This window comes from Caenorhabditis elegans, chromosome V (assembly GCF_000002985.6).
Source record: "Caenorhabditis elegans chromosome V".
Taxonomy (NCBI): Eukaryota; Metazoa; Nematoda; class Chromadorea; order Rhabditida; family Rhabditidae; genus Caenorhabditis; species Caenorhabditis elegans.
The window spans coordinates 6,679,116-6,694,979 of NC_003283.11; the positions used below are offsets into that span (position 1 = coordinate 6,679,116).

The 15,864-nt window shown below is 35.6% G+C and overlaps 4 protein-coding genes and 8 non-coding genes across 12 annotated transcripts; 6 read left to right on the forward strand and 6 right to left on the reverse strand.

The window, feature by feature from the left end:
• Positions 1 to 7: 7 nt before the first annotated feature.
• On the reverse strand, positions 8 to 2,458 carry egl-46 (Transcription factor egl-46). Its single transcript, NM_072293.7, has 5 exons — positions 2,201 to 2,458; positions 1,827 to 1,979; positions 1,429 to 1,506; positions 1,186 to 1,347; positions 8 to 757 (listed from the first exon to the last, which is right to left on the reverse strand). The coding sequence occupies exons 1-5, from the start codon at positions 2,450 to 2,452 to the stop codon at positions 542 to 544; spliced, it is 861 nt and encodes a 286-aa protein (NP_504694.1). The 5' UTR covers positions 2,453 to 2,458; the 3' UTR covers positions 8 to 541.
• K11G9.13 lies at positions 1,571 to 1,779 on the forward strand. Its single transcript, NR_068945.1, has one exon. It is a non-coding gene; the product is annotated as an Unclassified non-coding RNA K11G9.13 (non-coding RNA).
• A 55-nt stretch (positions 2,459 to 2,513) lies between the features above and the next one.
• Positions 2,514 to 2,657, forward strand: K11G9.12. The gene has a single exon (NR_068946.1). It is a non-coding gene; the product is annotated as an Unclassified non-coding RNA K11G9.12 (non-coding RNA).
• On the reverse strand, positions 2,514 to 2,657 carry K11G9.11. The gene has a single exon (NR_068947.1). It is a non-coding gene; the product is annotated as an Unclassified non-coding RNA K11G9.11 (non-coding RNA).
• A 764-nt stretch (positions 2,658 to 3,421) lies between these two features.
• Positions 3,422 to 3,727, forward strand: K11G9.8. Its single transcript, NR_068948.1, has one exon. It is a non-coding gene; the product is annotated as an Unclassified non-coding RNA K11G9.8 (non-coding RNA).
• Positions 3,728 to 4,222: 495 nt separating this feature from the next.
• Positions 4,223 to 4,436, forward strand: K11G9.7. The gene has a single exon (NR_068949.1). It is a non-coding gene; the product is annotated as an Unclassified non-coding RNA K11G9.7 (non-coding RNA).
• A 198-nt stretch (positions 4,437 to 4,634) lies between these two features.
• K11G9.10 lies at positions 4,635 to 4,848 on the reverse strand. Its single transcript, NR_068950.1, has one exon. It is a non-coding gene; the product is annotated as an Unclassified non-coding RNA K11G9.10 (non-coding RNA).
• Positions 4,701 to 4,848, forward strand: K11G9.9. The gene has a single exon (NR_068951.1). It is a non-coding gene; the product is annotated as an Unclassified non-coding RNA K11G9.9 (non-coding RNA).
• A 1,843-nt stretch (positions 4,849 to 6,691) lies between these two features.
• On the reverse strand, positions 6,692 to 9,377 carry K11G9.5 (Major facilitator superfamily (MFS) profile domain-containing protein). Its single transcript, NM_072294.8, has 9 exons — positions 9,218 to 9,377; positions 9,043 to 9,167; positions 8,738 to 8,843; positions 8,526 to 8,669; positions 8,286 to 8,477; positions 7,908 to 8,116; positions 7,664 to 7,855; positions 7,468 to 7,621; positions 6,692 to 7,037 (listed from the first exon to the last, which is right to left on the reverse strand). The coding sequence occupies exons 1-9, from the start codon at positions 9,368 to 9,370 to the stop codon at positions 6,930 to 6,932; spliced, it is 1,383 nt and encodes a 460-aa protein (NP_504695.2). The 5' UTR covers positions 9,371 to 9,377; the 3' UTR covers positions 6,692 to 6,929.
• Positions 7,287 to 7,435, forward strand: K11G9.14. The gene has a single exon (NR_068952.1). It is a non-coding gene; the product is annotated as an Unclassified non-coding RNA K11G9.14 (non-coding RNA).
• A 2,878-nt stretch (positions 9,378 to 12,255) lies between the features above and the next one.
• On the reverse strand, positions 12,256 to 12,748 carry mtl-1 (Metallothionein-1). The gene is made up of 2 exons (NM_072295.6): positions 12,702 to 12,748; positions 12,256 to 12,581 (listed from the first exon to the last, which is right to left on the reverse strand). Exons 1-2 carry the CDS (start codon positions 12,715 to 12,717, stop codon positions 12,370 to 12,372), a joined length of 228 nt encoding a protein of 75 aa, NP_504696.1. The 5' UTR covers positions 12,718 to 12,748; the 3' UTR covers positions 12,256 to 12,369.
• Positions 12,749 to 13,131: 383 nt separating this feature from the next.
• W02F12.8 (Metallothionein) lies at positions 13,132 to 15,653 on the reverse strand. Its single transcript, NM_001269138.3, has 2 exons — positions 15,531 to 15,653; positions 13,132 to 13,356 (listed from the first exon to the last, which is right to left on the reverse strand). Exons 1-2 carry the CDS (start codon positions 15,544 to 15,546, stop codon positions 13,238 to 13,240), a joined length of 135 nt encoding a protein of 44 aa, NP_001256067.1. The 5' UTR covers positions 15,547 to 15,653; the 3' UTR covers positions 13,132 to 13,237.
• Between the last annotated feature and the right edge of the window lie 211 nt (positions 15,654 to 15,864).

Below are 15,864 nucleotides of genomic sequence, written 5' to 3' on the forward strand. Positions count from 1 at the left end.
TTTATTAAGTAACGGTACAGTTTGCAAAGAAACCACCAAGACTAGAGAGATCACATTGTACAGCTGGAGAGGGGGAGGTTAACATGGAAAATTGGATAAATATTAGAATACAAGTTGAAGGAACATTTTCTGATTAACTAAAAAAAGCCAGAAAACTTAAATGGAGAAAACACACAAAAACAAACAAAGAAAAAATGAAAAGGTGAAAATTGACTAGATTCACTTTCAGCAAAAAAAAATACAGTGAGGCGACGCTCTGGAATGTATGTGAAGTACTTGATAAATGCTTGAACTGCGGATATTCAAAATAATACTGCGAAATGACGCAAAAAAAATCTTATGGCATGACTAGAATTCACTCAGCAATTTGGAAAAGGAGATCAGTGACAAGATCAGAAAAATAGACTATTAGGTATATAAAATGGGAGATCATTTGGAAAGCCAAAAAAGGATAAAGAAATGAGGTCAACTCGGGAGATATACAGTGGATAGTTGGTTGACCGGGGGAAATTGTAAAGAGTTAGGTAGTCGAAAAGTGTGATTACATTGTTGGAATAACTCTTGAGAGCAAATCCTGAAGAGGCGATCTTTGACACGTCGACGAGTGCAGCTTGAGCATCTTCTTTGTTGGAAATGAGTTGAAGCAGGTGGAGCAGGAGACAATTGTTGAGGATTGTGCGGGTGGAGAGCCACCGAGCTCATTACGGGGTTTGTGCCAACGACGATGTGATGCCAAATTGGCCGGACATGAGAACACCTGCAAAAATGGAGCAAATTGTGTGTTTGTTTGTAAAGAACAGATAGAGGGAGAGAGAAAGCTGAGAATCATGGACCAGCTGGTTGGTACTGAAAGAAGCCGGCTCGCAGCAGGGGGTGTCGATAAATAGAAAAAGCCAAGGGAACCCGACTCGTGAAGAGCACTGGATTACTGTTTTGTCAAGTGGCGAGAGGGATTAAGATGGTTTGCTGACTCTTATGACGATACAAGGGTAGTCAAGTAAGTGATATAGATGAGCTTGACAGGTGGGAGTAATGAGTATAGGAGTACTATAGTATTCAACCTTTCGTTTTTGGGTTCTATGACTAATCTATCAGAATTCTTGAAAGTTTTGTAGTCTGAAGTAAATTTGCTTCCTGTTATCTAGAACTTCTGATCAGAAGCAATAATCCAAAGAATCAACAAACCTTGTCACAATCCGGACATTTGTATTCCTCGTGAGCAATTCTTGGACATTTGTGTTGTGCCAGCTTGAACACGTCCTCGTATTTCACCTTGCACAGCCGGCAGATACAGTCTCCAATGACATTTGGAATCTCGTCAATCTTTTGTCTTGACTCCTCGGTGACCTGGAATGAAAACAATATGCTTGGAATTTGTTAATTTGAATCCGGTAATTGTTGAATCTCAATTAAACAAATCTAACCAACCTCTACATATGCTGCTGTCTCATCGAGCAAATCAGCTTCTTTTTGGAGCTCCTCCACAGATTTCACATCCGCCTCCTCCTGCAACAAAAATATTATTATCCGTTCGTTTTCTCGGTGTCATTAGCAATAAATCAAGCGAGCGCTCAATCTGAGACGGTTGTCAGAGAATGCCGCAAGACAAAAGTGGCAGACGGTCGCTGGTCAGCGGGTGGTAATTAACCCAAGCTTTTGCTCCTTCTTTTTTCTGCGCCGCACCGCTTTCCGGCACCTCTTATGTGCCTTCGTTTTCAAAAGCTCTCATATGCTAATCACGTCTAATTAAGACAATCGGTGCCGAATTGTTTTTGCTCATAGAGGAAAGAAGGAGAAGCTTAGAAAGAGCCGATAGCTTTACTCACCTTTATGAACATACCGCTGACTGGAGAACTGGTCACAGTGTCTTCATTCAGTTTTCGAAGCTTTGTCTTTTTCGGGTCTATCGGTAGAGGACGTTTTCGAGATTGATGGGGGAATGGGAGAAACTCTTTTTGGATGGTCGGTTCTTGGAAAAGCTGAAAACAATTTTTTAGAACACATTTTTAGATACCTCAAGAACATAATAGTGTCAAGTGATCTGGAGAACTTATTATGAATACTATGATCGCCTTATTTGCAGTGAAAATCACATTCCCCTATAGTCATCAGTAGAACAGGTAGAAGTTGGTATAAATTTTTGATCTTTCAATTAAGAAAAAAGGTATCAATGTCTAGATAAGACACACCTATCACTAACCGGTTGAGGTGCCAGCTTCGCGCTGAACTGAATTTGCTGCTGCTGGATCTGGTAGAGCGCAAGCATCTGTTGAACTAGCGTTGGGTTCCAGAACATTGGAAGTGTAGGGAACACTGTTTGCGTGGAACAGTCAAAGTCCAACGTTTTATCCAAATTTTCATCATTGGATACGGTAGATGTTGTAGACGGCACTGGACTCGGATTCGTCGATGATAATATTGCTTTGACCCAAAAGTCATTCATAGGCACCATGGCCTTCTGAAATCAAAACGATATAAAATGGATCGAAAAAAGATATGGGTTACGGTAGATGTGAACGAAAAAAGAAAAGGTGTCTGACTCTGACCGTCTGGTGTCCTCAATTGACCGTGGCACGTACACACTAACCTCCTTTTATATGGGAGAAGGCACAAGGCTGGCAGCTGCTGCTCCCGAGTCTCCGCCCCGAAGACACCTTACAAGAAGGGGAGCGAGTGAGCAATTAACATGGAAATTGGGTCGAGATTTTGTGAAATTGGAAATTTCAATGTTTTTTTCGTCAAAAATAAAGATTGTCAATGGGTAAATTTGATAGATGAGTGACGAAATCTAGAAATTCGATTTTTGAGTTGTGTAACTTTTGAGGGATAGAAGAAAAAGGGAAAATCTCAGTAAAACAACTGATGAATTCTCAATAGCTTGAAATTGGGCATTTCGTAACCTATTGTGAAATTTTATTTGTGTTCACTGTTGAATTTTTCCTTCCACAGAAATTCTTTGGATTGAGATTTTATCAATGAAATTTTTATTGGCATTTGAAAAGTGGCAATTACTAAGTTTTTGCCACTTTTCGAGAAAACTATAGCAATGCCGCATGTTCGAATTCCTCTCAGTGCTTGATAAATATTAATTTTAAACATAAGTAAACTATAAAATTCGAAGGTATAATTGTTTTTGATCGACGACTTCCAAAAAGTGAAAAAAACAACAAAAAAAAATTGAAAAGTTGCACTATAATATCTGCTAATTTTGGCACCATAAGAGTGGTTTTTAACAATTTCCCCACTGCCGCAAAAATAATATTTTAAATTCAGAGAATCACTGGAAAGAATCTAAAGAGTCTATAAGTCTGTACAAATATATTTGATACAAATATCAGTAATTTTATAACGGTATGTATTTTTATGATCTACAATTATCCTTGCTCCCATAAATCTTATTTTGCCTGTAAACCAGGTGTACTCGCCTAATTGGCGAACAATATGTGTTACGAACAGTTGTATAATTCCACGCGTAATAAGAAGGCGTCAATTAGCGGACGTTTATTCCACCTCCTCTTTCTTTTATACTTTCAATCGCCCAAATTGTTTACCACTTGTAGCACATCTCCTCTTCCAAGTCAATCACTTTTCCATATTTGGTAGCAACACGGGCAGGTGTCTCCTGGTGTCTCTTGGGACGAGCCGCGTTTAGAAGTGCTCACGGAAGAGAAGATGAGCATAAATTAAAAAGTGAGCAGTGCATTAAAAAAGGAACGCAGTGCCATGGGTTGATGACACCGACAGTGACCGTGCCAGGCGCGCGTTTAGTGTTCCGATTTGTTGCTATGGAAACGTTTGGCGAGATGATGGGACTCTTTGATGAACAGGTTTTTTGATGGGTGCCTCGCAAAGTTGAATTTGAGCAAAGACTGAAGTGAGGGAATATGTGCATTGTGTTGTGAATGCCATAATCAGTTATCTTAGCATTGAGCAGAAGCATACGAAATAGTTTGAGTTTGAATCGTGGTTAAATTTTTAATCTGTACAGAAAATCAAACTGTACGACGATAAATGTACTACCTAGAGACCTCAATTTTGGCCACATTTGGAATATTATTGTGAGAATATACAAAGTTGCAAGAGCTAGCCCTATATCCAAAATAATTTATCTCAAGCTGAGGGTATATTTATCAGTAATTTATTACCTAAAAGTCCGCAACATTAATTCATCTACCGTCTGTCAGCTGCATGCTTATGGCCCAATTAGTCGCATGTTCGTGAATACCTAAAAGATAATCAATCAGTCTAGATGTTGTGCCCATGCAGCAGGCAGACCATCTGTACGTGCCCTTGGCAAACAGCCGTATCATTTCGATTTGCATATACTGTACTACTTGCATCTGTCGTTGGGTCTGTCGTCACAAAAATAACAAATCGATGGGTCCTGGTACCCATCATCGTTCATCTTCCGCCTCCTCACGGAAATCGACACCTGTTCGAGAATTTGTAACATGCCAATTAGGACTGCGAAAAGTGAGGGTTATCCGAGGTGGGAGCAGATGCTCCTGTCCCGGCTTGTCCGGGTCAATCTTTTCATCCATCCAATTACGGTAAACCCATGGGGATCAAAGCGTGTTAGAAGATAAAGTGAGTAAAGAAGTAAACAACAATCTGCAACACGATTTCCCGATTTTAAATGCATTTGAGAGCACCGAGAGCACCGAAATGAAGTGTCAATCAAAAATCCTCTGGAATAGAGGTGTGTTTGTGCATTGAAGAGCTTTTGGGTAGAGAGGGACCTGCTGACACACATACATGCGTACCCGGGGAGACAAACAATGAATAATAGATGACAAAATTGGCACCGAGATATATGGGTGACATGTTCTAGCTTATAATATTGTTACATGTCGCCCCCAACAACCTGTCTGGTAAACATCACCACTACCTTCTGTTGGGATTGAATTTTATAGTATTGAATTGAACAAGGGAATACGTTCGGTGATTTTAAATTAGCTCGGGAACGGTAGAAATTTACCAATAAGGGCGGTGAGTTTGATTGTAAACTCAGCGTTTGGGAAAACAGATAATGAAGTTTTACACTCCTGGGTTTCAGATTGAGATTCTCACCTCAAAATGACCTAGATTCTATATTGAGCTATAATGACACTACAGTACACCTTTACATTTTTTTTCGGTCTTGTCGAAATTTCAAAAATCACAGTAAAGGAAATATTCAAATTTCAAATCTTGAATCACGCATTTTGCAAACAATGTTCTTCAAATCTTAATCTTGTTACCATTCAACCTCCCATCGAATTCACACCAAAATCGGCTTCCCCGTGTATTCCTGAATCTTTTGTTCATTGAAGACACAAATTTCATAATTCTCAAATCTAATAAAGTACCCTTTCACAAGGTGTAGATAGATACCATCAACCAATTAGTTCGGATTAAAGAACTATGTCCGACCGACGTCTCGCGCACTTTTCATTTCATCTTGCATCTGGCGTGAACTGAGCTGCCATTTAATGCCAAATCCGAGAGGCGAACGTTCCGAAGGCGGATTTCAATAGTGAGAAGACTGAAGGGGTGACCAAAAACGGAAGGAAAACATCTGGAAAGGATAAGTGTGACCGGGTCATTGGAAGACGCCACCTGCTCCGGCCGGCCGAACAGTGCGCGAAACTAAATGCCTCTCTCGTGTAATTACAATCCAATTCATTGGTGCCATGCATTGGTATTATGGTGAGGTAATTAAGTGGGCTAAGGATAAGTGGACGTGTTATGGGTCAAACACACGAGACTGATACACATTGGAGCAATGGAGGACAGGTGTTCGTAATACGTGGATGAATGACCGGACAAACTGGGTCAGACATTGTATAATGACAAAACTTCCGGTGTTGAGCTCATTTGGGAATGGATAAAAATATCACATTTCATGTAAGGGTAACTGAAATTTGTAAGTTTGAAAGTACTATAGGGTGACGACTTTTGGGTACTTTATAGGAAGTTGTGTGGTTTGAAAAGTTCGACTTGGAAACCGCAACAGTTTCAGACAACAAATGATGAAAATTTTAAGATTTTTTTGTTTCAGCTTTCCCAATTCTTCCAGCTCATTGCACAATTTTCAGAGTAATGATAACATCAAGTTGAGAAAAATTGTTTATTAATAAATTTATATAAATCTGAATGCAACCAAGACGGCCAAGATTTTTTTGCAGATCCCCGAGATCGCATTTCGGATGACTCTGAAAATATAATGAAAGTTATCCTACTATCAGTATCTAGTGTATATGACTGTCGAAAATTGTTCCCCAAGCTGATTTTTAACACTTTAAACATGCTCCTTATTTCTAGTTTTTGTGTCTTGTTTAAGATAATTCTTCACTATTTTACAAGTACTCCTTTCCCATAACCCATAAATTTCTATATAATTTGCGAAAGCACCATGAACGTTCAAATGACTCGAAGATATGTATGTGTTCATAGCTTTCGCAGAGCGTCTATGCTTTTTTACGACCGTGTTTCCTGTGCTTGCCGCATTTCAATAGAGAGGGACAGTTTGTGGTAGTGTGTCCGAATGTCCAAATGAGAGGGGGGAGTAAAATGAAAAGAGAAGAGAAGACATGCAAATGTCATGGTATGGTGAATTGAGCGGGTACGAAAGGCACTAGGAGTCGAAAAGCAGATGTTTTAGTGGCCGAACGGGCAGATGGACACGTTTATGCATCAAGAGAGATGTGCTCGAACCAATAATGTGTTCATTGCAAAAATTGGAATGCAGTAGGGAACAAACGGGCAGTAGATACACGTAATCAGTTGGGAATTAAGTGAAATTCAGGATGGTTTGAGTCTGAAAATTGACTCTGAAATAGGACAACAATGAGATGACAGATTAAAGAATAAATGTAGAAATGGGACAACTTGCGATCAATAGAAGTAAAACAAAATGAAATTGAGCGTAACATTTCTGGCAAAAATCATCAAGGCTCCTCAGCGTTCACCTCATATTTGACAGTTTTTTCATTAGCATCTGCCATTGTATATTCCGCTGGTTTGTCAGTAAACACACAAAGAGCAAGGATGTTTGCCTGAAAGATAGTGTTTTATCCTACAAAGATGACATTGAAAGGTGAAAGTTTTGCATTTAAAATGTTTTCAATATTCCGAAAAAGTGGCAAAAACTGAGTAATAAATTACCACTTTTTGAACAAAATAAAATTTTCAAAAAATATGTTTTACTATGATATTTGGTCATTTTGGCACCACGGGAGTGGCTTTCATAAATTTCTCCACTGGCTACTGGTTACTGGCTACTCAAACTACGCTAGCTACTTACTTCTTCTAAAATTTTGCTTTGAATAAGGACCTTCGGAAAATTTTTGCAATATGATACAAACCCTTTTGCAGAAATTTTTCAATTGTTACCGAACCATGCCATTAATTTGAATTAAAAAAACGAACTATTGTCAACTTTTTTTGAATGTCATTATTTTCAAAATATTTATTGCTGAAACTCACCACAAACATAATACCTCCAAGAATGCACAAAACTGTTCTCCACTGACCAACACTTTCTTCATTTTTTACAATAGCTGCAACTAGAGCTGGTCCAGTGATTAGCGCCACTGATTTCATCCATTGAATTGTAGAAATAACGACGTGAGCGAATTGTCTGTGAAAAATAAATTATTCCAGTTTCAAAGTTTGGCGGTACCTAGTGTGTAATGTCGCACATTTGTAGAATCCTGCCACGTTCAGACATAAACATGAAAAGATCACGGAAAAAAGAACAACTGAAACATAGTGCAACGATTGAGGAATGAACCCAAGACATCCTAGCAAGACACCAACGAGTCCTACTGAAATCGTATTGAAGAACAACATTTTTCCGCGTTCCGAGAAACATCTGGCAAGAAAACAGATTTGTGATGCATGACCTCAAAGTTCGAATAACTTACTTCGCCTTGTCACTGATAATTCCACCAACAAGTTTTAATGGAAGTGGAATGAATACTGAAAGTGCAAGAAGGAATCCAGTTTGAGCGACACTGAACTTTAAAATTCGATTGAAGAATATTGGTGCGTAGGTGTGCAAGAATACAATGATCGACATTTCGGCGAACGCATTCAACCAAACGCAAAGAACAATTGGAGATGTAAGAAGTTTCTGGAATCGAATGGTTTATTTTATGATAAAAACAACTAATGTATTTTAAATATTCTAGATTTATGTCGTTATATAATAGAAGTAAGTGAAAATTTTCAAATTATTTCCGGTTTCGAATTTACAGAAGCGTTTTTGGGTTTTTTGAGCTCATTTTATTTTGAAAACTAACCCTGTACGGTACTTCAACATTTTTAGTTTTCAAATGCTGTTCCGACTTGTTTTTTCGAATTTTCCTCAGCTCATCAGCGGAAACTTTCTTTTCTGGATCATCATTGTACACAATAGCCCAAAGTATGAAGAAAACTGATCCCATTACGGCATGTGCGTAGAAAGCGGTCCTCCAACCAAATCCTTCACATATCTGAACATATTATAAACTTGAACAAACTCTTAAGTTATTGAGAATTACCGCTCCAGACACTGCATTTGTTAAAACCGATGAGAAATTGGTAAACGAAGTAAGTGCACCAAGAAAAATTGCAGTTTCAGATAGTGGGGCCCATCTGACAGTTAACAAGCCAATCGCCGCAAAGTCTGCCGCAAATGCAAGTCCCTGCAAAGATTGGAGGTCACAAAGCTTATCATATCATCAAAAGTGATTCACAAGAAAACAACACAAACCTGACAAAACCGCGCGGCAAGAAGTGCGTGAAACGACGTCTGCGCGGCCAGTGGGATCAATGTTGTAGCGATGACCGAGATGACTCCAGCTAAGAAGAATGTCCACCTAAAGAACATAAAAAAATAATGCTTAATCTTATTTTTTTTTCTAAAGCATAAAGAACTTTATTTTGGAGCCTACTTTGCCCTAAATTATTTAATGGGAAAAAATCTAGGAAATTCTTTCATACTTTTTCACCCAACAACCTAACGAAATTTATGTATTCCAAACTATTGTTACGGTATGCAATTTCCAATAGATTTACCTTCCTCCAAACCGGACAAACACGTAGTTTACCGGAAAAGTTCCAATAATTGTACCCGCAGCAACAGCCCACATTATGTATTTTTTCTCGTTGGGCGTGTAATCGAATAAACTGACTGGGGAGGTCTGGAAGCTTTCAACTTTTTCAAAAATTTAATCGCTAACAAAATACTCACCTCATTTCCCCGATCATCTCTTGTAAAGCTCATATCATTTTTCATGCAAATAAATGTAAAGTTCATAACCACATAATTGGAGCAAACGGAAACCAGGCATAAAAATCCAATAAATACAACAAGAACTCTGTACTTGTTTGAGATTATGCTCATTGTTGCACTGAATTGATATAAAATGAATGGATCGAATCGTTTATATGTATCGAAAAAATAGTCATCAAATGCAAAATATGTAGAAAAAGGGGTGGAGAGATGAGTCAGGTTAGGTGAGAAATGTGGGAGAGAAAAAGAACACATGGAGACTAAACATGGAAAAAAGAGGAGGAAAAGTTCAAAAAGATCTAATTGTTGTTCTTTGGGCTTTTCTTGAGACACAGGTATAATACATTTGTCAAATATTTTTCCAAAAAATAGAGAATTTAAAAATAATTTTGAGAATGAAAAATACAAGTGCACTGTCACTTGTGGAGATTTTATATACAGTTACTTTATAGGAAGACAAATCGAGAATATTCGGCGTATTTTGGAATATTTTGAAGCCAATTTTTAGCTGATTAGTTTATTATTTATCTTAAAAAACTTACTGTATTTGGAATATTTTGTTTAGTTGAGTAAAAACAATTACAACTTCTTGCAAATAGGATGTTAAAGGAAAATTTATCATATGAAATTTAAAAACGACAAAATTAGAAATAAGAAGAACTCATATTGAACAGAAAGAAGGGGACTAACCAAGCAAAGATAAATAGACAGAAAACGATTTTTAAGAAGAGACTCAAAAATCTAATGATGTTTTTTTGTCTACTGATAATGAGATGTTCACTAATTGGAAGTGCACCATTGACTAGAACCAGTGAAACAAAGTTAGAACACAAAATGACGTAGAGATTTGAATATGGAAACGGAAATGGGGAAATTGGAAATTACGTTTATATTTTTAATCTTGAAAATTTCGGTTTGAAAGTGAACATTTTCAGACTTCATTTAAAAGTTCAAAAAGCCAAAAAAAAATTCGGTGGCAATTGTCATCAAAAGTGAACGTTTTGAGTATTACGAGGTGAATGTTTGAAACTGTGTGATCCCTCTACTGAAGAACGAGACGTGTTTATTGGATTGGATCACAGTTAGATTAACTGTTTTGTTGGTGAGAAGTTTTAATATTTTTTTGATCAATTTGGTGTAACGAACATAAAATATTCAGCCAGCCGAACTTATATGTGAGCAATGATTACTGAAATATATGTCAATGACTTTAAAGTGAGTTTTAAACATTATTGAAAACAGAAAAAATATATTTGTTGGATATATGGGTGGCAAACCGGACTTCCGGTTTTTGAGCGTTCATAGTTTTCAAATTTCGATGTTTTTTGAAAAAGAAAACTTATGAAATTGTTTGAAAAAAACCATCGTATAATACATAACACAAAAATAGGAATCGGATGGTCAGAAATCCGGAAAAAATCAATTTAGTTAGATTGGCTAATCCGTGTTCAATAATATGGTTAAAAATATATAAATGCTTCAATAAAAATGCCACCAATAAAGTAGTGAAAATGGAAACATTGGATAAGACTCAATCTTTGAAATTTTGTCATCAGTTGATGTAACTCAAATTTAAATTTATTAAAATATCAGGGAGGTGGTATTCAAAATATTATAGTTGGTAAAATACATTGTCATGAAAAGGTACTATCTAAAGCCGAAAAGTGTTAAAACAAATTTAGCTTTTAGAATTCAAGTTAAAGTTGACAAGTCTTTTAAAATTACGAGTCAAGTCAACACAAAAGATCTAATAATTTTTTGACCTGTCTCGCATATTCTTTGTCTCCACCTACCCTTCTATCATTCATTTTTTTGATTACATGACAATTTGTAAAGAACAAGTCCCCAATCGACCCAATCACAAATCAATGATAACTACTGCGCGAAAAAATCACGGCGTCGTAGATCATAAAGTTTGGCGAACTGGGATTACAAATCAGAATCGAAAAATGAAGGTCTTCTGGAACGGAAAGGTCAGAAAAACGATGAGTGACCAGTGTCGTGAGCGACACTAATCTGTTTGTTCCGTTGATACAAAACTCTTCCTTTTCTATCATTGTTTTTGGTGATGTTCTGTTATTTTAACAGTCTGTACTTTTTGATTTTTCTTTCTAAATAAACAATTTGAAATCAAACATTCAATGCGGTTTTTGAACAGGCAATTCAGCATTTTTATGACAATCGGACATTATGATTTTTAAAAGTTGTTCAATTATGAATCATCAATATGTTTCTGTTGGTTTTTTTATTTTTACAGGGTTTCATAGTCGGGGTTAACCCAATTGAATATATTTCGATGTTCGTCGTTTCAAGCGATTGTCCAACTATGAATTGACGGAATAATTGGGGACCGGAAAACTGTAAAACAACTTTTAAAAGCTCTTAAAAACGAACATTTTTTTAAACATTTTAATTTTCTTTGAAAAAACGGAACTCAGACTTTTCAACCATTTATCAAAAAAAAAGATTTGTGCTGTGTTTTTTTCGAAACTTATCGTGCTCTTTTTCGAATTTTTCGCTAGGTTCTTTTTATCTTATAAAAAAACTGTCTATTGTTGATAATTCTAATATATGAATTTATAATATAATAATACAATGAATAATCTTGCATAATTAGAACTTGATTCACTGAAAGTTATACCTAATACTTATAGGACTGTCAGATCTTGCCCAATAATCATCTTGTATTTAAATTTGGCAAAAGTTTAGTAATACTTTAAGGATTTCGCCAAATCTCATCACAAATCTGACCAAAACCTTTATTATGTCAGTTTAATCTTGAGTAAGAGTTTGGCAAGAGTTGGATAAAACTTCGGTTAAACGTAGGCACAACCTGAGGCAGTTTTTTTAACTTTGAAAATTTTGCCTTTAAAGAAGTTGCTCGTAATCTTTAACGAAATGTATTTATTTATAAGAAAGTTGTCTGAAAGCATAAACTTTCATCACATGCATTTATCCTGATTCAATTAAATTATAATTTTTTGATTTGGCAGATACAAGTAATATACACATTTATTAGTTTACATAAATCTCGGAGGTAATTACAATTTAGTAGGATGTTCACAGTTTAGTAGGAATTGTGGTATTTTCAGATTCAACTCTGAAACATTTTAATGAGCCGCAGCAGTTCCCTGGTGTTGATGGGTCTTGTCTCCGCACTGCTTCTGCTCTGCACAATGACAGTTTGCACACTTGCAGTCTCCCTTACATCCAGCTGGACAGCATTTTTTCTCACTGGCCTCCTCACAGCAGTACTTCTCACAACACTTGTCTCCACTGCATTCACATTTGTCTCCGCACTTGCATTGCTTGTTTTTGCAGTCTGGAAAAGTTTTGACTTTAAGAAAAATTTAGAAAGCTTGTTGATTTGCCTGCTATTCTCAAAACCATTTTAAACGTGTCACAATTGTTTTTGAAATCTATAAAGTATAGATTAACTCACCACACTTGCAAGCCATGATTTCTTAATTTCAGCAGTCAAATTGAGCTGCCTTCTTCTTTTTCTCACTGCCTTTTTATTTGGTTTTTGCTGGCTGTTTACCACTTCAAATATGTGATAAAAGAGGGTGGCCCTGTCACAATGTACAAACTTATGATACTAAAAGAATAGAGATATAGAAGAGACCCAAAACAATAACAGATAGTTGATTGTGAGTTTGCTCATTGATCTTGAGCACTCTAATCCTTTGCACAATTTTTTGTTTGTTTTTAGAACGTTTTTAGAGAGACTCCGTTCTAGTATACGATTCAGTCACAGCTCTAGTTTCTGATTTTATCAGTTATTGACAAGGTGTTTGCAACATTCACGTACCATTGATGTGACGTTTTTAGCACAACATTCATTTAAACACGTGTGTTCGTTCCAAAAAGAATTAGAAAAATATTGTTTTATTTCAATTGACAAGATTGATAAGCGAAAGAATTATAGATCGACAATAATTTAGTAGTAGACGTGGGAAAAGTTCACTTGCTCATTGGTTATTTCTTTTGCTCAGTCTTCTCGGTTTTTCCTTCACAGCACGATTTTTTCTCTTCCTCGCAGCAACATTTTTCGACGGTACACTTACACGTTTCTCCACAGGAGCAATTCTTGCAGGCTAAAATAAAAATAGCTAAAAGATGTTTCCAGTTTTAACAATTTTTACAACCTTGTTTTTTTTTTGAAAAAAAAATCTATTTTTAAAACTTAAAATTAAATCTTGAAAATAATAAATCAAGAATTAAAATGTTCAATTCCAAGTTAAAAATTCTGATGTCACCAATCATATGAGAGACCATATTAACAACAAGGTGACGTCTGAAACATCTAACTTTTTTTACCTGATTTTCAAAATTTATTTCTCAGAGTTCTTTTTTTTTAACTGGACATATAATGTGAAAAATAAAAGAAATTAGGCAAATGCTCTTTTACTACCTCATCTTTTACTACGTTGCTCTTTTACTACGGTTTACTCTTTTACTACGGCCGTATTTTTTACTACGTTTTCCAATTTCGATGCGAAAAATAATTTCGAAAAAAATTCAGATTGTATTTATTACTGGAAAATACAAGATTGGGGTCGTTTTTCAGAAACAAATTTTGGGCCTAATTTTTTTTTTGAAAATAGCTTATTCGAGGAATCGCCGAAGTTCCCGACCTGCTATTAAGTGGAATTTGTAGAATGTTTAAAAATACACTCGAAAAAGTAGTTTTCAAGATAAATTTATCTTTTATCGATAAATTTCAGGTCAAGGGAATGTTTTCACTGGACAACAACGTTTATAAACAGGATATTATTTACAGGCACATTTTTTTCCAGTAGAAATAACTACAAAAAGGGCCATTTAGTTGTTGATAAGGAGAGTTAACAAAGTTTTCAGAACTAAATATCTGAAAAAGTAATGGAAGCTTCCTACTTCGTACAGCTCGGTTGGTTTCACATATACCTTGGAACCGCGGCCGCCACTCGCCTGTTTGGAGAAGTGGTAAAGCGCGCGCTCTTCAGTAGAGTCATTGCTGGTTCGAATCTGGATCCATTCAGATTTTTTTTTCAAATAGTTTGCACGGGAAAAGTGTTCCTTATCTTAAGCTTACAAGTTTGCGATTGATCAATTTTTCACATTCCCTCTGCCCGAAAAGATATGTGAGTATATAGAGCCCTACTTGCCGAGTTTCTTAATATTATGCCAAATTACAAAGTTGACATGAATGTTTTCAAAAACAACAGGTTTAGAATTTTTCTACAATAACTGATTAGTGCTTAATAAAGTTTCAAAATAGTTTTGTTTGGAAAATTTTCATAAATTTCATTTTCCCGTTATGATATCGTCGGATTCAGTTAAAAACCGCTCAGACAGTAGTATATTTCAAAAGTTGGAAAAAGAACACAACTATGAAACTTTCATGTTGATTTCAGAATGAAATTGTAATTATACCTGAAATCTGCTACAAGGTAACTTTCAAATTCCAACTTTTGATATTCTTTTTTTTTTCATTAGGCCGTAAAAAATCGTTAATCGTAGTAAAAGATACAAACTGTAGCAAAAGATCGAAATTGGAAAACGTAGTAAAAAATACGGCCGTAGTAAAAGATACAAATTGTAGTAAAAGATCGAAATTGGAAAACGTAGTAAAAAATACGGCCGTAGTAAAAGAGTAAACCGTAGTAAAAGAGCAACGTAGTAAAAGATGAGGTAGTAAAAGAGCATTTGCCAAGAAATTATAATTTTCGTTTTATATTTTCATGAAAAAATTACAAAATAGTAATTTAGAAAGATTGCTGGATTTGAAATATTTCTTTGTTATTTTAAGGTTTGAATTATTTTTCATTTTCATGTTTTTTTTTACTTGACTCTATATTTTTAGATTATGAAATTATTCAAAATCATTGCTGAGGCACAACATTTGTTTCTGAATGTTTTTCAGAGCAACTTACCTATGAGAAACTGAAAACTGTAAGATTTTACACTGTTCCAATTAAAATTTAAAAATATGTGGGAAGACAGGCATGTTCGCCTGAAGACGTACCTGACAAACTGAAGTGCCCTATACAAATTCAATAAATTCGAGGCTTTTGTTTGTGAAATTTTGTAGAATTAAAAAATTGAAAGAATCTCTATTATCACTGAATTTATTGTTACAATTTCACAATTTTCTCACTTTTCCTTACTATTTTAATTTGAATATTTCAATTTTAAGTTTAAAAAACAAATTTTTAAACTAACTAAAAACACCTGGTCTGTCATAGATAAACTCCTAATATAATACAAGTATTTAGGCATAAAAACTGACCACATGGACACGGCATGACGGTATGAATCGAAAGCAAATATAGATGTGAAATGAAGGATTCGTTGAATAGGATTGACTGAACAAGTTTTGGATTGCTTGGACTTGAGGAAAACAAGATCTTATTCTATTTCTCACCTTCTCTGAATCTCTGAATCTTCCCATGCAATTAGTTATAAGTTTCATGGTTTGATCTAGATACTCTCTATAAAACAAAACACTTGTTGACTTATTTATGGCAATTTGGAGAAAAACAACTGGTCAAAAAAACTCTATAGACAGACAACGGGAAGAAATGAGAAATGGAAACGAAATGTGAGGAATTAAAGCTAAAGAG

Excerpts from the sequence above, each read along its gene's own strand:
- K11G9.5 (NM_072294.8), bottom strand. The coding sequence starts at position 9,370 with ATGAGCATAATCTCAAACAAGTACAGAGTTCTTGTTGTATTTATTGGA. Across the intron at positions 9,168-9,217 it reads GAGATGATCGGGGAAATGAG|ACCTCCCCAGTCAGTTTATT; the intron begins GTGAGTATTTTG and ends GAAAGCTTCCAG. Across the intron at positions 7,856-7,907 it reads ATTATCAGTGACAAGGCGAA|ATGTTTCTCGGAACGCGGAA; the intron begins GTAAGTTATTCG and ends TTTTCTTGCCAG.
- egl-46 (NM_072293.7), bottom strand. The coding sequence starts at position 2,452 with ATGGTGCCTATGAATGACTTTTGGGTCAAAGCAATATTATCATCGACG. Across the intron at positions 1,980-2,200 it reads CGAAGCTGGCACCTCAACCG|CTTTTCCAAGAACCGACCAT; the intron begins GTTAGTGATAGG and ends AATTGTTTTCAG. Across the intron at positions 1,507-1,826 it reads TCAGCGGTATGTTCATAAAG|GAGGAGGCGGATGTGAAATC; the intron begins GTGAGTAAAGCT and ends TTTTTGTTGCAG.